The 21,970-nt window shown below is 47.1% G+C and overlaps 1 protein-coding gene across 1 annotated transcript; it reads left to right on the top strand.

The window, feature by feature from the left end:
- The first annotated feature begins 7,423 nt into the window (after positions 1-7,423).
- Positions 7,424-19,191, top strand: MARCO (macrophage receptor with collagenous structure). The gene is made up of 15 exons (XM_009964628.3): positions 7,424-7,602; positions 8,666-8,767; positions 9,147-9,377; positions 9,801-9,836; positions 11,090-11,134; positions 11,501-11,608; positions 12,938-13,045; positions 13,151-13,195; positions 13,752-13,850; positions 13,946-13,999; positions 15,039-15,083; positions 15,232-15,339; positions 16,579-16,620; positions 16,977-17,153; positions 17,477-19,191. Exons 1-15 carry the CDS (start codon positions 7,488-7,490, stop codon positions 17,605-17,607), a joined length of 1,446 nt encoding a protein of 481 aa, XP_009962930.2. The 5' UTR covers positions 7,424-7,487; the 3' UTR covers positions 17,608-19,191.
- The last annotated feature ends 2,779 nt before the right edge of the window (positions 19,192-21,970 follow it).

Raw genomic sequence — 21,970 nt, forward strand, 5'->3', positions numbered from 1 at the left:
AGTTACTTTTGAAAAAAAGAAGCAGTTTGATAGGAAAGGCTGGAACTACATAAGGGTAAGGGCTGTGGGGCAAATTCTAGTTTTATTCATCAAGATATTTCAGCTCTGCTTGATCTATCATTGTCAGTGTAGGAGGAAGGGTATCTCTAACTAGTTCCCAAAAGAAGCTGTGTTTTGATTATGGAAAAAGGTACAAAAGTCTGAAGGTCAGGACAAAAGAATTTTTTTCCTTAGAAAGACTTGCCCACACCTCAGGCAAGTTAGCCACTGGCAAGATCTGAGCATCATGTATTTCTCTAGACATTTAGACACTTGCACTCAGTTTCTCAGAATGAAATAAAGCATCTGAAAGCATGCAAAGAAAAAGTAATTTGCTTTGCTCTTTTGATACCAGCCTAAGTCTCTCCTGCTGCTAGCATTAGCCCATTTTGTGAGATGCTCAGAGAACGTTGAACCAGGGCTTTGCTTTTGTTTCTGCAGGGGAAAGAAGCGGCGCTGACACTTGTCTTTCATGCACGGTAGCAAATGTGAGCTCTGAGGAGCACCAGCCTGTCACTGGCAGGTCAGAAGGCAAGTCCAAATGTTTCACAAACACTCCAGTCCTAACACACCACCCATGATGCAGGGAAAGTCTTACTGATGGCCCCAGACACACCGACCCGTTTCCAACACTGCAGGACTGACATGCTACACTGGCAGCACCCGCTGCACCATCCTCTCCCAGCACCTCGACACTTTGACAAGGGTCTTTGCTCTGTCCCAGTGGATGCTTCATCCCACTCTCGCCATCCCTCACAAGTTTTTTGTTCCCTTTCCCCAGGATACTTACTGAGGCAAACACCTTCACACTGAGAAATAGTGGAGAATCAAAAGAATTAATTAAGAACAAGTTATCATTGCTAGGGACCATAATGGAGAAGCAGCGATCAGTTATTAATTAGGGAAAACAACCCATACTGATCTAAAGGCGAGATCTGTGGGGAGCAATGCACTGATTGCAAACTTGTGGTTTCTTGTAGGTGCTGTGCTTTGGAGGATGGCAATAAAGCTCCCAGTAAAGGTATCTTTTCCTTTTCTGTCACTTTTCCCCCCATGTGCTGATGCTGGGGGTTTCACACTCAAGCTTACAATTTCCTAGTAGGAGATTGAGCAAGCTCAGCCCTGCATGGCTGTCACTGGCAAGCAGGAAAGTCACTGATAGGGAATCGAGATTTTTTTGAAGAGCTGTGTCACACAGACGGGAGCCACGCAGTCGTGTCAGCAGAGCTAACACAGGAGGACACCAGAGGAGCTGCACAAGAGGACAGCAAAGGGACGTTAGAAAAGAGGGCAGGTGATAAAGGAAGGAAATTCAAGAGAAAAAGCCATGACTTTGGGTCTCTGAAACACCCAGTGTCACCATAGCAATTATGGGAGATGATCTGAACAGCAGGGATGGTTGTTGCTCTCTAGGGACAGCAGAAAACTGAGAGGCAGGAGAGAGGGAATAATTTTCAGGGGCTGCGCTTTAATGCCCAGCACTGCACACATGTTTTACAGGACAGTTGCTTTGAGTTAATTCTGTATGGACTGCTGTCAGAGATGGTTTCAAGTCTGTGTATATAGCTGCTCACACACATGTTTGCTCTCCACATTCATTGAATAGGGGGCACGATGTGGTTACAGGTTAATGGATTTTCAAGCTGAAGTGTTTGCCAGTAGCATTCAGGACATGGAAATTTGGGCCAGAAACCTTATCAGAGACAAACCATCCTGTGGAGTCCTTCAGTGAAAGCCCAAGTATTAACTCCTTAATTTGTTTACCCTAGATAAATCCAGAATAAACCACTGATTTGCAAGCAATTAATTGGGATGTGCCCCAGTGCAAGGACAATGCTCAGTAATAAACCTCTTTAGGAACATCCTTCTGAATGATCTGCTGACTACCTGCCTAGCTTAATAGCTAAAACTGCAATGACCCTGAACCTCACATAATCCTAGAGATTTTCCTGAAAAAACATGAGGGTGGGTTAAGGACCTTCTTGCCTGGCTGGGCTGGTTGTGGACCTGGACAGAGGGGATCACAGAAGTACTTGCAGCATCATTCAACATGGCTGATAGATGCTTAGTAAATATAAAATGACCCTGAGATTTTAAAAGCCCAGGGGATGGAGGAAAGTGGGGACATGGCTACATTGTAAGATGTGCTTAAAGAAGTATTTTTGGCCTTCTCAAAAGCTTTGGATGAACGCAAAGAGGAGCATTAGGTAGCAGCTGATCTCTCCCTAAAGCACTGCGATGCTACGTGCAGAGTGAGACCCAGGAGATGCCTCCCTTCAGCTGTAATTGCGCTGTTTATAGCAGACCATTAACAGATCTAACCCATTCTTTGTGCGGCTGATTTTTGTACATCTAATTATCCCTCCTGTTCCTAAGCTAGTTTGGGATACATCCATTCTCTGGGATCCACTCTTACCCGAATAAGAGACAGCTGTCTTTGAGGTGAGGAGCAAGACACTGTACGGGACCTTGAAAACAGAGTTGCCTGTCAGAAGCAGCTGCCTTGCAGAGCATATTTTTTGGCTTTGAGGGTGGCCTTCTTAGCCAAGCCTGACTATTTCACCATGCTGTGGAGGCTGCCCTGGTATTAATTCACCTCAAAGAGCAGGTTGAAGTCGTTAAAATATTTTGCAGGTGGTTCCTTGAATTCATGGTGCAGCTGGATCCAGCCTAAAGGGGAGGAAAAAAAAGAAAAGTAGGAGAAGAGGCAAGTTCTGATGAAACACAAATTAACATAACTCATAGAAGGGAAAGAAAATCTGGTTTCAATCTCTACAACAAAGCCAAGCAACACATCAAGCTAGAAAGGAGAAATGTCAGCCAGGCAGCACTGGGGATTTTATTGCTTTAGCACAAGTGCTTCTCTGCAGTCCCAGGAGTGTCCAGGTGCTACTGCAACATTCAGACCCCCTGAGCACAGCTCCAGGCATGCAGGGACACGGGGGGCTTCACAAAGCCCCTGCTCCCATATGGGTCCAGGCTCAAGTTTTGTTTTAATGCCCTGGCACAAATCACAGTTGTTTAGATCTTATGTGTTGGCCTCAGCCTCTCTTCTGCATGGAAACTCTCCACATACCACACCATCTCTTGCACTTAGAGCTGGATCCACATTTTTTCAGGGGGTGCCGAGCAGGGTTGAGCTGGGCAGTCAGTGGGATGCTCGCAGGGGACACCCCAGATCTGGCACCTGTATGAGCTGCCAGTGAGCACATCACTGACAACCTGCTTTGGCGTCTCTGAATTCAGCAGTGCCTCCCAGTGTCCACGAGCACCAAACTCATTGTTCCTTCCTCAGGAACAACAGGACATTTTAGCATGAACACCATCATACTGGAGAGCTGTACTGGGTCTGACTGGGATGGAAGTAACTTTCTCCACAACAGCCCAGCACAATATGGTGTTGTGCTTTGGATTTGTGGCTAAACCAGTGTTGATTACCCACTGATGGCTCAGCCATGGGTGAGCAGTACTTGCACAGTGTCAAGGCTGGAGTAGGCTGGGGTGAGCAAGAGGCAGGGAGGGGACACATCTGGGGCAGCTGACCCAAACAGCCCATGGAAATATTTCACACCATATGACATTGAGCTCGGCAATAAAAGTTCATGGAAAGAAGACAGAAGGGGTGGTGTTTGTGGTTAGTGCCTATGTCAGCCCAAACAACCATCACGCACGCTGAGGCCCTGCTTCCCAGGAAGTGGTTGACTATTTGCCTGCTGATGGGAAGTAGCAAATTAATTCCTCTTTCTGCTTTGCTTGCAAGTGCAGCTTTTGCTTTCCCTATTAAATTGTCATTATATTGACCTGTGAGTCTTCTCACCTTCCTTCTATTTTCTCCCCATCCTTTGGGAGAGGGAACTGAGCGAGCAGATGGGTGGGTGTTTGGCTGATGGCCAGGGTCAATCCACCACAAGAGCTGACTGGTATGTCAAAATTCAGTAACTTCGTTCATTCCAAAAAGAGAAAAGACTGAAAAGTCAGGTAAAACAGGAAAAAAAACCACCAAGCTAGTTTACAAGCAAACCCACCACTACAGAGGCAATTGTACAGCTGTGGACACTGCTGGCTGTGCGATGTGCATCTATGGGCTGTGTCCCAGGTCAAACCACAGCTACTTTTTTCTGTGGGAGAGCAGTGTGGTCTGTGGGCAAGATTACTTTTTGTTTTTTTGAAGCCCATCTGCAGAAACATGAGTGCAGGTGTGGGGTAAGGGGGAGTCTGTCACGTTTTCTGCCTGCCACTCTCACTTCAGTCTAGAGATGACAGCAGAAATTGTGGAGGTTGCTGCCCTGGCTTACCTGACATGGTGCCTGTTTGTGTTGTCACCTTGTCTCTTCCTTGTCCTTGGAAGGTATGAAAGCTGTCTGAATTCTTCCCATTTATGCCTAAGACAGTCTTCAATCAAATAGATGAGTCTGGAAAAATTGCCATCTTGTATGTAAATGGAGAAACACCTCTGAGCTAGGATACCTACAATTGGGGGAAAAAAACACAAACAAACAAGCAAACAAACAAAAAAAAACAACAACAAAAAAAAACATACCCCAAAACTTTAAAAGGATAAATGCTTATCCTGAGGAGGTTACCATCTGCCCAAGCTCTTTGGCAGTATCACTGCTGGGAACTGCTGTGTTTAGCTGCCAGGTTGGAGTTTGTTGTTACACCTCTTTGCTCTGCCATGAACTTTTGGTGGTGGTAAACGTCTGCAGTTGACAACAGTGGTGAAAGGAGATGAGAAAGGCAGTGGGGATGGCCAGGGACCAGGCACTTCCTTTTCCCTCCACCAGCAGTTACCCCCAGACCCATGACTTTGAGGTGACTGTGGTCTGTTTATTAAACATTTGTTGCATCTTTGCAATGAGAGCACGAGGAGCACCTCCTGCCCGGCGTGAGCCACCCATGTCAGAGAGTAGGAAGGGAAAGCACGAGCCGGAAGGACTTCAGGCTCTTCCCCGAGATGTCGTCAAGTCATTTCAGGGAAGGCAGGATGAGGAGCAGAAGGGAGAGGGACCAGGGATTCCTAGCAGAGAGCCTGAAGGATGAGGCTGACAGCCCAGCAGACATGCCCCATAATGTGCTGGAAACTGCTATTCTATTAATAATCCCATTGTTTCAGCAAACCCTCAACCTAGGGAGACAACACTGAATCAGCAGTTTCTTTTCTTTTTCTCTTTCCTGATTTAGTAAGCCCGGTTGCACAATCAGAGTCAATCTATTGCTGCAGTCAGTGATGGTGCAGCAAGAAATGAAAGAGCAGAAAGCCGGGTGGGGGCAGCGGCAGCGAGCACACCCAGAGGCTGAGCGAGCGTGTCGGTGCGTGATCTCTGACATCCGTGGCACGGCTGAGACCCCCCGGCGCCACGTGCACAGGGAAATCTGCTGCCTGTTTACAGAGGCTGACATCCAGATGGAAACACACCACAACACTCCCAGGCAGACAGATGCTCACCTGACTGATGGGAATGTGCACGGGGTGACATCAACTAGAAATAAGGGGAGAATTAAGTTTGATCAGCTGGGTAGGCAATTGCAGCTGGCTGGCAAAGTTGGGTGGGATCATGACTTTGCTGTTGACCTTCCCAAAATAGTTAAGTGGAGAACTGGACTTTGAACCCTGAAGCAGTGCAGATCAGGACTGTCAAAATTGAGGGTCTCTACCCTTGCTTTCACACCCATGCTACCTGGGTCATTGAGAATGACATGGCCACAGCATGACCATGAGAGGTGGGAAAAAGTACCCCTGAACTTCTTTCTCAGGGAAGGAGGGCACAAAGTTCTCATTGCACCTTTTGCCTTTTAGAAGGGATTTTGAAAACTACAGCTGCCAGTTTCTTTTTAATACTTTTGAAGTAAAATGCGTTTGCCTAGAAATGTCGTTAAAAGCCTCTCCACTGTAAATCTGCTCTCTGCATGCACCTGAATCACATCCATCCCTATAAACATCCACTTGGCAACATAAGTGGTCATGCCCTGCTCATTGCCTGGCCCAACAAGAGTAGATGGATTCAGGCTTGTGTGGAGTGGTTAGCTGAACCACACAAACCAGCAGAAATGGCCTGGATATGAGCCCTTACCCCAGTGGGGACATGATGCCACAAATGGAGAGGGTGCACAGAGAGTTACTATAGCTCAGATGATCTGTGATAACCTCTCAAACCAGCCTAATTCAAGGGGGTATCTGAGCCCTTCACAATGAAGCAAATTATCCAAATTCTTATGCAGTGTGTAGCTGAATATATGATAACAGAGGATTCCTCTTCCTCCCTGCTGGTGCCAAACCAAGTCACAGCTGCACAAGCACATCTGAAAGGAGAACGCAGAAGTGGATTTAAAAATCCCCGTATATTTTTGGTTTAAGACTTTAAGAGATCTATATATCAGGTGCAGAACAGAGGGCTTCATTCTGCCCTGGGCCGTCAGGGTGTGGATTTCCAACCCAGGTCTACCTGAAGCTTTATGCTGCAGTTTATTCCATGGCCACACGAAGCGGTGAGGACCCAGCAGCCCCACGGACAAGCACGGACCCGCAGCCCAGGAGAAGGCCGTGTGATGGGGACTGCCCTGCGCCTCAGAGAGGGCAGCACGTGTCGGTGGCAGCGTGGGTGCGGAGGGCTCTGCCCGGTGCCTACCGACGGCTCTCGTCTGCGGGCCTGGGTGAGTCACTTCACTTTGCAAAATCAAAATCAACCCCGGCACAAATGAAGATGTCAAAATGCCAAATGCCACGGCGAGGTCTGCTGGAGTTTTACAGGACGTGACCAAAAAATTGGTGTGGGGTGGTAGGAATTGTGTCCGTGGGTGTGGAAAATGGCTTAGGGAGGAAGCAGGGAGCTGGAGAGAGCCTCGGGAAGGAGACTGCAAATGTCTCTTCTCCATTACATCCTAAACTCATCTGGTCTTCAGCATCCCCCATCCCACCATCATTCGCTTGCCTTTACAACTCCTCCTGATTCTTTCCCTCCTCGCATTTCGGCCATGCACCATCACTAAGTTGTCATCCTGGTGCAAGTTAACGTGTTTTTCACTATCGCACAGTGGTCTACCTCCCCTCCCATGGGATGGATCTCCAGCTTAACATTGAACCTGGGATCTTCTTGGCTATGTGAGGTTTACTTGTGTTAGGAGCAAAATGGCCACTTCATGCCCAACCCCACTAAACTGCAGAGATGTTGAAAAACTCAGGGTTGAACCTCTTGCAGGATCTTGCCCAGGGCTCCATGGACACACTGTCCCCAAGTGAGCACACAAGAGCAGCTGAACATCTTAGCTGTGGGATTTTTTGAGGAACTGTTCAAATTACCACATCAGAGTTCTCACAAGTCTATAAAAACTGAGCAGATAGGAAAAGCATATCAGAAAGCATATCAAATCAGGAGACAGATAGGAAGTCCCTTCAGTTCTTTATTGTCCATAATCTGACAAGGCTTTAGGTTAGCCACAAGAAATTTGTCATGAAAATTAAAGACAGTTACGGGGAAGATGGAAATTTGAGCAATATGAACACTTGCAGTTTTTCAGACAAGATTGGGTTTGCCTCAGCTGCTACCACAACATTTCAGATAAGTGGTAAGGTTTCTTTTTATTAAATGGATTGATATGGATTTTATCTGGTCTATAACAAAAGCAGCACATAAAAATGAAATATTGTATTTATACTGCATATTAAATGCTTTTTACAGTGATTTGCTAGTAAATTAACTGCCATTTAAAGAGAAGCATGTGAAAATGTCCTTTATAGCCAAAAGCTGATGCTGAACATCAGAAAAAAGTAGTTCTTTCATGTTTTGGAAAATTCTTAATTTCACTTGAGTAAAACTTTCATGTCTTAATAGTTAAGATACTGGAATCACCCAATCCAATAAAAAAATTAAGTTTATGAATTTTTAGCTGAATATAAATACTTCATTGCTGACTAAATCATTCTATTGTAAAACTAATTAAATCTTTGTACTCCTTTAAAACTTAGACTTTAAACTCCTGATTACATTACTTTGAAAAAAACTCAATTAGGAGTAACTTACGGAACGTCTGAAGAAGTTATTAATGTTTCTGAAATACTTCTTTCTCCCTAAAGGCCAAAACTTAACAAAGCAGTTTATTTAAAGAAACACTTGCTGGTGACAATTTATTTTAAATGTTATTACTTCTTTTATTTGTTTTGCAGTTCAGTCTATTATTGATTTTTCATTTGTTTCGATGCATACGTGCATCACTGTTGGAATTGCATGTATGAGATGCTCTGGATGGAGAGGGCATGTGCTTTGAGCAGCCCTCTTTGAATGGCAGCCAGAGACAACTAAAAGCGATGGAAACAGGGAGTTTACTGATGCAGAAAGGGAAGAACTACCACATCTATCCTCTTATAGGCTGGATTAAGTCTCGATGGAAGTGAGCTGGCTAAACTGGCTAAGGAAAAGACTGCCAAGGGAATTGCAGAGCAAAGCCTGGGTGAGAAGAGGGCAGCCTGCCTTGCCTGCAGAACCTGGCAGTCTCGCAGAGGGACCTTGCTGCTCTCCATCACTGGAAAGCACTAATTTATTGTGGCAAAGCCTGAAATGGCTGGAAGTGAGCAGAGTTTGTAGCAGGAGAGATGTGAGAGGATGTCTACCCTACTTCTGTTGGTTTTTAGAGCCTCGAAGCCAAAGAAAGCCATCCACATGCTGTGCTCAGGTGGCCCTCAGCATCTACCTGCTGCTGCTGACGGCCGGCCAGGGACTGCTGGCATACAAAGGTAATGTTGCAACCTTACTGCGGGCTTGACATCAAAAGACAGCTTTGCTGGGTGCTTTCAGGGGTCACGGGCAAGCAGGGATGAGCACACAGATAGGAAACCTCCAAGGAAGCACAGACGCCCCTCTGCACATTGCAAGTCAAAGCAGCCGCTGCAGGAAAAGATTCCCTCACCTCGTATACGTGCTTTGCATTTGCAAAAGCACTCCTGGCTGCACTCTTGGTTGCAGCAAGGACCAGCACATGAAAACCACCTCTGCAGGTGTGGTGGTTTACCCCAGGTGTCCTCCACAGGTGCCACAGAGCTGCTCTGCCAAACAAGCATTTCCCAGCCTGATCAGGGAGGGAATATTCACTACATGGGCCTTTTGTTTCCTCAGTGTTTAAGATGCAGAAAGAGATATTGAAATTCCAAGAACCAAATACCTCCTATGCAGAAGAGTTTCTGGAAAGCTCTTTTGCCGACAAACTGGTTTTGGAGAGAAACTCTGCCAGGATGCACATAAGACTTGAAGAAAACTGGAGGAGAACCTTAGAAGAGGAAATCACCTTAATTAAAAGGAGCAATGCAAACCTGATGATGCTGATGAACAACATCACCCTGGTTGCAGGTATGACTCCATTTCTCCATATTGGCTGTACAGTGAGGAGAGCTGGTTCCTCTGCACAACTGGCAAAGCTGGGTCAAAAACCTAGTTCAGATGAACAAAGAACTAGTGCAAGATTTGGTCTTTCTGTCAGTTAGTGATGCCCCAGTGCCCATGGCTGGACATTGGCTCCAGATGCCCTGGCCAGGGAGCTGAACACACCTGGAGAAGCTGGAGCACAGCGTCGTGCAGCCCCCCTGGATCCTGCTGCAGCTGCACTTGCTGCTCTGGGCTTCTGTCCCCTCCCATAACTTATAGACTTGGGCTCTGGGTGCCTTCCAAAAGGGTGATGTCTTCAGCCCAGACATCAAACCTATCAACCCTGTACTGGTATGTTTCTCACTGGGTGCTGGCTACTGAAAAATATCCATTAAATATTTATTTCAGGGCCTCCTGGACGCAAAGGAGATCCTGGTCCACCAGGTATGTTGGTAAATGAGTCGTAAGCAACTTTTCTTCCTTTCCTCTTTCTCTTTTTTGTCTCTAAGAGACCTGAAGTGAGGATTTGGGATTTCAGTCTCTAGACCCAGATCCTACTCAATGTGCAGACACCCAGTGACCTAGCCAGGAGGAGACCTAATGCACCTTTTGACTGATCCTCCGGGAGACTTGGTTTGCCTGAGTGCTCCCGCAGAGGTCAGTGACCACCACACTGGAGCATTTTGGCTCTTCCCCCTCACTGCTACCCCACCAGAAAAGCTCAGGGATGATGGAAGAACTGTACCTGGTCATTATCTGCAGTAACCACCCCAAATCTCCATGTGTGACAAGAGAGGACCAGTGAGGGGGCTTATGTGCATCCCATGACCAGTGGATAGGTAGGTTTTCTGCCCCAACCATAGCAAGTCCTGCCGTGCAACTCACTCCAGAGCAACTCAAGGAGACCTCCCCAGTCCCTGCTTCTACAGGGCCCCAGCTGAACAGTGTGTGTAACAGTGACGGATTTGGGACCTTGCTCACACTGTCCCTGGGAAAACGATCTCACAGTCTCATGAATGAGCCAGGTGCAAGTGCTCTCCTCTACAGCTATGTACATGGTGCTGCCCTGGGTACCTGGGGGTTTTGGGTAGAATTACACCCACTGGAGGAGATAAATGTCTCCAGACTGTGAGGATGCAGCAAGTTCTGACCGAACGTTGGCTCCAATTTGAGCAGAGATTGGAGTAGGCCATGTCATGAGAAACCAGCGTTCCTATGATCATATGATGATGGTCTAAGATGCAACCCTTGTTAGATCAGGTCTGTATCTCATCCATCCCTAGTTCTTGGCGACACCGATGAGCTTTTCTGAAGAAAAAAAATTAACACATTTTTTAAAAATCATGTTTTCATATCTTCCTGGCTGCACTTACAACATTGAAACAGCACCTCCCGCCAAGCACCGTTATTATACATCAGAGCCCAATCGTTCAGTGCATTTTCAGGAAAGATCTCCCCAAAGGTCCTCATGAGCAGGGCTTGGCTGGAGGACAGCTGGCCCCTGCCCAGCCACACACTCAACCGAGATCCACAGACTTTACTCAAGTGGTAGTGCTGGTCCCTGCCAGCTGAAGATTGGCCTCAGTGGTGACTGAAGGCACATACACAAAGGATGATTAAAAAATTCATCTCTTTTTCTTAGCCATTACTGTGAATAGATGATGTGTGTCAGCTGATATATGTATTTTACATCTCAGGGCTACAGGGACCACCGGGAACAAAGGGAGAACGAGGAATCCAAGGTAAGGCTTTTCTGACATCTGAATTACTTCTGTGGATGAACATAAAGTGACTTTATGGATGATTTTATGGGCAATCGTGTCCTCAGTCAAGGTGTAAGTCAGTAGGAATGTCATTGGAGTTGAAGGAAATAACCTTATGTAAAACTAATATGAACAAAAGCAAAACTTAGCTGGAAAAAGTCTTATTTTAAAAGTCAGTGTGCACAGGTCATGGTGGGCCAGTCCCCCACTGCCACCAGCACCACCCTCAAATACATGGAGAGTGGAATCTGGCTCATGTCCGCAGCTGAACCGCATGGCCTGCCGCTGGCATTCACTAGACACAATACCCAATGAAGCATCAGAAAAGTGGTGTTGTCCTTGCAGGCTTACATGGACTGCAGGGTGCGAAGGGGAGCAAAGGAGATCCTGGTCCTGCTGGTCCAAGTGGTGAAACAGGAATGAAAGGAGAAAAAGGAGAGATGGGGTTTGCAGGTAAGACTTCTTCACTATCTCAATATTTTTAAGATTCTCCCACGTATTCCTGTTGAAACTCATTCTTCTTAAAACACCAGAATAAGTATTCATAGGTCAGATGTCTCATAAAAATCCAGGCAGTCCTGAGCATGGCTTGCCAGTCAATGAGGGAGCTGGATGAACAGGATACTCAGACTGATCTGAAGGGATTCCATTTCATGTCACGCTCCAGCAAATCTCCCAAAAGAAGGCTGGGGGAAGGAAACATGCAAAATGTTGACACTGCATCATGGAATTATCTTCATAGAATGACCTTTGTCTAATGAAATCCACAAGTATTCAATTATCAGCCCAACCTAGATTAAAGCAGTGATGTTTGCAGTAGGATTTTCATAGTATAAAATAATACAATATAATTCATATGCACAAGCATGTGGATGCTAGTCCTCACTTTAATAAAACGTTTTTCTGAGAACTTTTTAATCTTACATAAGCTTGACTTTTATACACATTAAGTAAAAGAGTTATGCACCATGTTTCTCCCATGTAACATGCATTAGTGGGCATCTTCTGGATAGCTGATTTTCAGTGGTCTCACATGGGCTGCACCCAAGGGGAAAGGCTGAAAGCAGGATAGCAAAATAAAGCAGATGGTGTGTGTGGTGCAGACCAGGGAGGACAGTTGGACAGGTTGATTAGAGCTTCCTCAGATCTTCCATCAGATCCCACATGCTCCAGTAGGCTCATTAGCACAAGCTGCTCAAGAATAGGAGTGAAAGTAGGAGAAATACTGAAAGGTGAGGATTTTGGGATAATTCTGGAGTAGAAGGATGAAGAAGATGTCAGTCTTTAAATGAGGCACTTTCAGGCAATTCAGCTCTTTTGGAATACTGATCACCTGTTCAGAGAAGAGAAGACTAAGGGGAGATGCGGCAATTCCCTGGAAGCACAGGAGTGGAATACACTGTTCTTCATTTCCACTGTGGCTAGGAGAAGGGAAGTGTTCAGGCTGCAATAAGAGATATTAAACTAGAGAATAAAACATCCTTGTTGCAAGGATGGTTTGAGGAATAGACTGGGGAGGTGTCATAGCACCACTGCAAGCCTTTAACAGCAAGTCAGACAAACACTGGGCCAGTCTGGCAGAGTCAGAGGTGGCTCAGACCGATTTTTGAGATGCCATCCAGCCCTGTCCTCCTACAGCTTTACAGGAATGTCATTGAATGGTAAATGCAGGCTTGAGGCCAAACTCTGCTACTGGTGCAGCTGAAGGAAGGTCCTCCACTGGCTGTGAAGACAATGAATCTGGGTTTTTTTAATTTATACATGTGCTGTGTTGTTCAACAGGTCTCCAAGGACAAAAAGGTGAAATGGGCAAAAAGGGAGACCCTGGGCCTCGTGGACCCGTGGGTCCCCAGGGACAGCAAGGAGTCCCAGGACTGCCAGGTTTCACTGGTAAGCGCGGAGGACACAGCACAACCCACTGACAGCACACGCATGCCATGGTGGAAGGCTGCCTTAGTAAGCCTCATTAGCACTGATGCTAGGATGTTGTTACAGGTAGCACGGGGGAGCCTGGACATCCTGGGCAGAAAGGACAGGCAGGTAAGCTGTACAGAAGGTGCAGTTTCTTCTACAGATATAAGACTGATCTCTTTTAGATGGTGCTGGACAAGGAAAAGTGCAGCCACGCTAGATACCAGCATGGGTAAGAGATGATCAGATGAAGAAACCATGCCAACATTGTGCAAATCCATCCTGCAGCCTCGGCCGTCTCATCTGGACCCCACTCACTGTGCAAGAGAATGAGAGGGAAAGAAGGGTCCTGTACCATGGAGGGCCACGTCCTCCTTTCTGATGTGTGCACACACAAGCGTAGAAATTGGTTGATCTTTTAGGAAAGCACTTGTGGCTCCCAAGTCCGGCAATCTGCAAGGACCTGGGCCCATCCAGCCTTTCACTCCAGACCGTCACTCACTGCGCTACTAAGATTAGCGCTGCCAGGGGAGGAGTGCAGTTTGGAGAGACCCAGCACTTGTTTTGCCTTCATAGAGCTAATTCAATCTGCACGGTGCAGGGGCTGGTGATCGAGTTACGTTTTTTTGCTCTTCTTCATATACTGTGTTGCATTTCACGTGTGCTGCTTTTGCTCAACCTCAAGGCGCAACCGGACAACCTGGACCTAAGGGAAGTCCTGGCCTCGAAGGCAGACCTGGTCAGAAAGGGGAAAAGGGGGACCACGGGCCCAGTGGTAGTCCAGGTACAATGCTACTCAAACCTATAACTCACTGACCTCCTCCTCTGGCCTCGTTTTGTGTGATGGCTTCACCCTTACTGATTTGGTTTTAATTTTAGGAGTGCCAGGCACTGCAGGACTCAGGGGCGAAAAGGGAGACAAAGGACTAACAGGTAAAGGAGAATAAAACAGGTTTGGGGTCAACAACACACATCATGCAGACACTGGAAAGGGATCTGCAACATCAAGAAGGAGATTTGTTGAGTCCTGTTCTTGGAGACCCAACACATCCCAGGATGCCGTGGTGGGCCTGGGCCTCTGCCAGACTGCAGGGGGGTAGCTGCTCACTGGAGAGGTGGTTTCCATCATCTGTAACATGCATGAGGAGGCAACGTTGCCTGCATTTTTCTATAAATAGAAAACGCACAAACAAAGCAGAAGTTTAAGATGAACCAAACAACCAACTCCCTACCCTGGAGCTAATGACAAACTTTACTGGCTATAAATCTGACGGGGAAGGGTATTCACTAGCAAGCATCTGCCCTGGCCTCCTCTGTAGCATTGAAGGAAGAGCTATCTTCAGAAGCCAACTTGGAGTGCATAACCTAGGCCTTTTCTTTGTCCTTCCCTCTGGAGAAGGCCACCTCTCTGTCCCAAGCACACAAATATCAGCATGACACTGCAGTACGAGCCTATTCCAGTGTATTTCTCTTGAATCAACCCTTTTAACTCTGAACTTACGTAGTGCACGTAACCTCTCAGCTCCATCAGGAGGTGACAAAAGTCCAAGTGCTGCACTCTTCTTCATTCATTGATACCTGGATGATAGGGATGGGAGTTACCTGGCCCAATATTATGTGCTTGCATATGTCTGATGCACCTAAATTTACATGTCTGGGCTTTCTATATGGTCATTGAAGACCCACCTGGAGGGAGGGTCTCTATCCCATCAGTGGAGTTTAGGATATGAAATAAATGACCAGAAGTTTATCTGCTTCGGGAGAAGATGATTCTCCACTATCTGTATTTTCTTTATTATCTGTACTGATTATAACGGGAAATAAAACACTCACTTCAGAAATAGATGCCTATAGTGTAGACAGCTAAACGAGACAAGTTGAAATCCATTATAAACATTGGTTTACATAAGCTTTTATAAATGTATAAACATCTGTCTTATAAATTTTTGTTTCTTTGTTTCTATGATCTCAGGTCTTCCAGGACCAAAGGGATCAAAGGGAGACCAGGGCATACCAGGTAATCCCCTGTTTGGCAGCATAACTTATTCTGATGATGCAAAACACTTTAAACATCACATTCCACTTCTCTGTGTCAGTGTGAAATGCTCATCATGTTCTTCCCTTGGGAAGTAGCAAAGGCAATGACCTTCTTGCTTTCCACCCAGGTTTCACAGGCCTAACTGGTCAAAAAGGAAGCAAGGGCGATTATGGCAGTCAAGGTCCAAAAGGAGAACCAGGAGTAAAAGGAGCCAAGGGAGACCGTGGATTCTCTGGTAAGGCTGTTTGCCACGGGGTCTGTGGAGCTGATGGTGCATTTGGGTCTGGGACTGTACATCACAGAGTGGCACAAGCTGCTCTGGGGCATGTTTACAGAGTTCATTTAGGGGAACTCAACAGAGAGATCAGTCTTCCCAGAAGATGAATAGGCAGAGTGTCACATTTACACCTTGGGACATGTTCTAACCAACATGCAAGTAAACATTAGATTTTCTTAGATCCCTGGTCTCACAGAAAACTGGAACGATCCACGTTCTTCTTTGCTTTGTACAGAGGCAACCTGAATGTGGTGGTTAGGAACACAGAATCAGAAACACCAAGGCAATTTAACTAACCCTCATTAACTGCAGGACACAAAAGTAGTTCAAAAGGACCAATGCTACAGCTACTTGCATCCTTACCCCCCTCCCTTCCAATCATAGAATGCTTCCAAAACCCCTAAGAACTGTAGCAAAAAAAAACCCAAATTATAGTTACAACAGGCCATGGGAAGCAACCATTGTTCCAGATGCTTTTTCTTTTAATTGTTCACTCAGAACAGTAGAAAGTCCTCAGAAATAAAATAAGTTAGTGTCTATGTTGTGCTTCTCCATGCAGTCCTGTTCTGGAGCTTTGCCACTGGAGGAGGGGAAAAGTGTAACTGGGGTGATCTCAGGTTAGGGACTGCCCTCTGGGTGGGTCTCATCTCCTGGTCCCCAGAGGGAGACAGCAATGTGTACTTTGTGGAGATAGCTTCTGGGGGAAGTGCTCACTGGTTCTTTTCAAACACCCCTGCTCTCAAGACCAGGATGTTGCACAGAAATGTGGAGGACTGTTGGGAGCGGCTTTCTGCCGTTCCGTCGTAGCAGCTGGAGAACAAACCCCACAATGTAGATCTTCCTGCAAGTACTTTGGGAGATATCATGCCTGCTTCTGGAGGCCCCAAAGGCTATCAGAGATGACATTTTACAGGTAGTAGTGGAAATAAGTTATGTTTCTCACAAATCAATGGATGAAATTTTGCAAGTGACACTTTTCTTGGGTCACGCGTCAGGAAGACTTTGCTGTATGCTATCCTACTTTTCTTACCATCACTCTTTTACACACCCTTAGTCACTTCAGGGGGTCCATTTCACAAGGGGACGGAGCCCTCATATCTCCGACACACCCAATTATTCGGAAAAGGTTAACTGGATTTTCCTCCAAACAGCTGTAAAACATTTGTTTGTTTGTTTGTTTGTTTTAATTTGGAACAGGTTCCCCAGGAACGAAAGGGAGCAAAGGTGAAAAGGGAGAAGGTACTAGACTTTTGTTTCTTCTTCTCTCACTTGCCTTCTGTCGTCGAAGCTATCTGAGATCAGGACCGATGTCCCCCCCCGTGGGTTAACCAGTGCACACTGGTTAACCCGCAGCATGGCTACCAGAACCGACGAGTCTGTGCGCTGAGCTGCAGCCTGGTGTCTCCGAACCCAGGAGGGGGCCTTGAATTGTTCAGATCTGAGCTACCAGTAACTTTGGGTCCCACCCTGGCTATAGCTGTGGCAATGGGAACATTCATCCAGTTTGGGTGGTCACTGCTTCTATCTTTCAGTGTGCTTTTTTCCTCATGCCTGTATGGCCAGTAGAGTTATTTTCTTCTCTTCTGAACTGTCAGACAACTTAAATCATTTTATACGAATCGCGGAAGGGGGCAGAAGGGGCCGCGTGGAAATCCTTCATCAAGGGACCTGGGGAACAATATGTGACGATGGCTGGAGCACGCAAGATGCCACTGTGGTCTGCCGAATGCTGGGGTACAGCCATGCGGTCTCCGCCTTCACAGCCACAGCAGGTGAGTCCACAACAACCTTTCACCTCCCCAGGCCTGGCATGGGGGGTTACGCACACCCAGAAAGCACAGTAGCAAGGTCCTCTACATGAGCAGCAGGAGAGCAAAGAGGATCTCCTGAAAGGGGCAGCTCACTCCCCTTGGGATGAGGGAGCTTCATGTCAAGTGCTGCTTGAACTGTGCCCAAAGCCTTGATTGCCAACAAGCCAACCAAGCAACCCAATGCACACCTGCTATCCACAGGGGTGTCTTTAGAAAAAAACGCACATTCCTCTTTCTTTCTTTTGTTTGTTTGTTTGTTTGTTTTTTTAATTCATCTTCCAAAGGCACTGGACAAATTTGGCTTGATGACGTGAATTGCAGAGGGAATGAATATTCAATTTTCGACTGTCCAAAGCCTGACTGGGGTGTGAACAACTGCTCCCACAGCGAGGATGCTGGCGTGGAGTGTGCTTGATGGGACACAGAGGCTGCCCTGGGAGCCGCTGCCTGCCTCTGCTCTCCATGGGGCTCTTCTTCATAACACAAACCCACTTTCATCAGGCTGTGCTTATAATATCTTTACTAGGTCATAAAAATATTGACAGAGAAAGTTGAATTTCCCATAAATTGATAACGGCTGCAAGACCCACAGGTAACCTGAAATATCTCAGCTGTCATGAAACAACTGGAGCTCAGGCACAGGAGGCAGTTCACAGCTTTTCCAGTTACCTGACATCAGCTCATCCGTAGTAGCTCACACGTGTGCGACCTCTAAGTCCATAGGGGAGGAGGGATGGTCCTCTTTAGCTTAGTGCAGTAAGAGAGAACAGGATCAGTGCGCAGAGACAGGCAGTTACTGCAGCTGAGCTGGCTAGTCCATCTTCATCACAGCACAGTTGTGAATCTGAGCCTAAAACCCCCAGTGAAGTGCATACACCCAAGACAGCAGATGCTCAGAAATAAGTGGCTGGGACTCAGGTGCTATACTATCCTGATTTAGCATAGACCCCATTTTTGACCCTGGCCAAGTCCTCTGCCTTCTCTGTCAGTGTTTTCAGACCTCTCCCCAGGAACAATACGCCTTATCTTATCTGGTGTATAAAGCTAAGTCTTTCATACCTTTAGAAATTAGATGCTCCAATAAAGCAAAGGGATGAGAAACAAAAGCAATAATGGGAAAGTATCAACTAATTAAACTTCCAGAGTAAAAATACAGACCTTAAACCAAAGGCTTCTACCTTAATTGAAAGTCTTATATGTGTGTGAGATAATAACTGAAAGGTTTCTCTTTCTTAAGGCCTAAGTCTTCTCTTTTTCTACAAGCACAGGGCATTCAGCAGGTGACAAGTAGCCTGTGTACATGTAGCTGGGCACATCGCAACAACCTGCTTGTGGCCATTTGATTTAAAACATCAAAAATACATGTAACTTACCCCACACTTAATGTGAGTCATAATTACATTTATCTACACAGCTTCAAAACTTGCTTTTAGTGCTTAGAAATCCAGATATACATGGAAAAACCAAGCAGTGCTGGTAAGAGCAGGAGGCAATGGGGCATCCAGGGCTGATGTGAAGACCCAGAGGTGTGCAGGGTGCAGCAGTGCTGCCTGCAACAAAGCTCATTACCATTTTGAACCAGAGGAAATATTTGTTATGGGGTCTCAGGCCTCAGGAAAGAAGTCTGGAAAATCCAAAGAGTTTTCCACTGCCTACCCTGATGCCTTCAACAACAGGAAAATGGAGAGATGCTTATCATTCCTGTCTCTGGTTTAGAGGAGGCAAGGAGCACCTGATACAAACCATGGGTTTTGGTATGAATAACAACTATTTCAGAGCTGGTGGAAGCAGACAGTGGATCATCTGTATGAGAAGAGACAAAAGCTTTCTGTTCTGGTAAGGAACCCCACCAGCACTAACAGCACGCTGAGTGCCAGCACTTTGGGCTTAGCTTTGGGCAGGGCTCCCACAGACAGTGCTGAGCCTGCACGAGTTTCCTTCATCTTTGTTTGTGTGGCAGCATGTAAATAAAGCATTTCCACTGTTAGGAAATAAAGGATTTACAGACTGTATTCTTGCCTTGATACATCAGCATGTGGTGCTTACCTTCCCATTTTCTCACTTTCCTTGCTAACGGGGTATGTTCCTCATCATTTTTCAGGCTAAATGCTGAGACATTTGATGTTTTTCTTCACACAAAACTGCCAGTGAAGGGAAAGTCACCAAAGGGGTGACCCTTTGGCTGTACTTAAATTCACATAAATCTAATTTTTGGAGAACAGGCATCCAGAAAATAACAGTTGTGCCAGGATTATGGTCAAGACACCAGGGGTTAGATCTGCATGCCCAGGGCAAAAGACACCATAGTCCAGCCAGTCTGCTCTTAAGTGCAGCAGGACCAGGTAGAACCCAAGCTACTGTCCAATACTGTGGCCAGAAACCAGAGCACGATATGCTTATCCTACTCCCCTGTCACTTCACCTTGCAGCGCAGATGTGATAATCTGCAAAACCTGGAGTCAGAGAGATTTCCTATCAGTCCAGGAGAGTCCATGACGACAAGGAAGAGTTCAGTGCCAAGTACACAAAATGGCATTTATCTTGCAGGGACTAAAGGAGGAAGATGAAGGATTCAAGGTGGCTCAGGCAGGCACACAGGGGCTGGGAATGCCACTGCTAAAGGGGAACAGGCCAAAACATGCAGCTGCCTGGCAGTATTGGCATAGCCCCCTCCATTCAGGGGGGATGCAGGAACCAGTAGAGAAGTGCTTATAGCAGTACAGTTCATTCTAGTCTGGGAAGGGAAACAGGGGGCTCAGGATGAGGACTTGCGTTAATATTACCATGCTGGCAAAACCAGAGCTTGGCAAGAAAACAAACATTGCCTTCATAAAACCACTCTGCATAGACAGTCCAGAGAGGGAAACCCAGCCAGACAGGCAGAGAGCTGCGGGCACAAAGCTCACACAAGAATTAAACACAACCATTTCTGCCTGCTAAAGCAGAGCATGTCTGAACTGCAAGAGAAGAACCGAGCCCAGTGCAGGATGTGCCACGTGCAAGAAATAGTATCCACTGGAGGGGACTGCTGTGGCCGAGTCATGGTGCCTGTAATTTCACACTCCCTGACTGTGTCAGTCCTGATGGATCCTCTTGGAGAAGCACTGCCCAGCTGTGAATAAACAGCAGAGGATGCTAGGTGGTGGCGGCACAATTGACATCTGATCCTCTTCTGTCCAAACCAGTGTGAAACCAGAAAGAAGTCAGTAGTGTCATTAAAGCAGGAAGAAATTCTTCCCAGTCCCTGTAAGAGGTAGGTACGCTGAAGGAGTCATGGGGGCTGTGAGGCTGCAGGCTTGCTTCCTGCAAGAGTCCAGGTGCCAGAAATAAAATTTCATAGTCCTGTTTTAGCAGATTCAGTTCACACTAAATTCCACACATAATTCAAATGACAGATTTCTGTGGCAGCTCCTCACCTTCTATAAATTGCCATACTCAATGCTTTGTTGTGTTTTGGCAGAGAGAAGAAAAGCCGTTATTTAATTCTAAAAAGCAAAAAAAAAAAAAAAAAAAAAAGAAAAAATCCCTGATTTGTTTCAAAACCACTGGGAAAAAAAACAACCAACCAACCAAAAAAAAAAAAAAAACAAAACAAAACAACCCAAACCACAAACTATACAAAAAAAATAAAAAACAAAACAAAACAAAACAAAACAAACAAAAAACAACCAAACAAGCTAAAAAAGCAAACAAGCAAACAATCAAACACAAAAACTAGCATGGTGACAGCCAGACCCGAATTATCTTTATGTCAATTCCTGTGTCAAACGTTTCCCAACGAGGGCTACGGCTACCGGGGGTGCCACCGGCGCGACGGGACCCGCGGGATGAGCCCCGGGGCCCCCCCAGTAACCCAACGGCGGTGAGCTACCGGCGCCCACCACGGCGATCTCCACACACGACGTGTATTTATTAAAAATGCTTCTTCCCGACACTAAGGGGAGCTCAAGGGCCGCCACCCGCTCCTCGGCCGCTGTGCCGGGAGTCCCGCGGTGCCGCCCGGCCCGGCCCGGCCCGGCTCGGCTCATCCCGGCTCGGCTCGGCTCATCCCGGCTCGGCTCGGCTCATCCCGGCTCGGCTCATCCCGGCTCGGCTCATCCCGGCCCGGCTCGGCTCATCCCGGCCCGGCTCGGCTCATCCCGGCTCGGCTCATCCCGGCCCGGCCCGGCTCATCCCGGCGCGGCTCGGCTCATCCCGGCCCGGCCCGGCTGCTGCGATCTCCCACGCAGAATCGTGGCTCCTGCGCATCCCGGGAGCGGGAGGGCGGGGGCAGCCGGAGGGTGCCCGTGATGCCCCACCTGTGTCACGGGGAAGGACAAAACCGTGGGGTTTTTCTGTTCAGGGGACTGACGGCACACGCAGCGAGGCCCCAAACCCCAGAGCAGGGCGCTCTGTCTAATGGGGTGAGGCAGGCTGTGGTGGTTTCTCAGTCTTCGGAAACTCCAGCTGTGGTCAGCCGGTCCTCCCAGAAAGGGATTTTGAAAAATAAGAGTGGAAAATACCTTTGTAATTCAGTCTCTTGTGCCTGCTGGTTTATGGGACGTTGCCAAGCACCGGGGACGGTTTTACAGGTTTTTCCCTCTGCTGGAAACATAGCTAGAATCACTCTCTTTAAGGCAAACCCCCAGATTTCACCAGCATGTCAGAGGTGTCCCCTGGGAGGGACAGAGGAGGGGCAGCGGCACAGCTCACCCCCAGGCTCGCCGCTGTGAGGGCAGGACACACGTCGCAGCCGTGGCACTTGGAGGGCGAAACCCAGCACCGGGACCCCGGGCAGCA

Source organism: Tyto alba, unplaced genomic scaffold (genome assembly GCF_018691265.1).
Source record: "Tyto alba isolate M040663 unplaced genomic scaffold, T.alba_DEE_v4.0 Super-Scaffold_7, whole genome shotgun sequence".
Taxonomy (NCBI): Eukaryota; Metazoa; Chordata; class Aves; order Strigiformes; family Tytonidae; genus Tyto; species Tyto alba.

Excerpts from the sequence above, each read along its gene's own strand:
- MARCO (XM_009964628.3), top strand. The coding sequence starts at position 7,488 with ATGAAAATTAAAGACAGTTACGGGGAAGATGGAAATTTGAGCAATATG. Across the intron at positions 7,603-8,665 it reads CACAACATTTCAGATAAGTG|AGCCTCGAAGCCAAAGAAAG; the intron begins GTAAGGTTTCTT and ends GTTGGTTTTTAG. Across the intron at positions 9,837-11,089 it reads AGGAGATCCTGGTCCACCAG|GGCTACAGGGACCACCGGGA; the intron begins GTATGTTGGTAA and ends TTTACATCTCAG.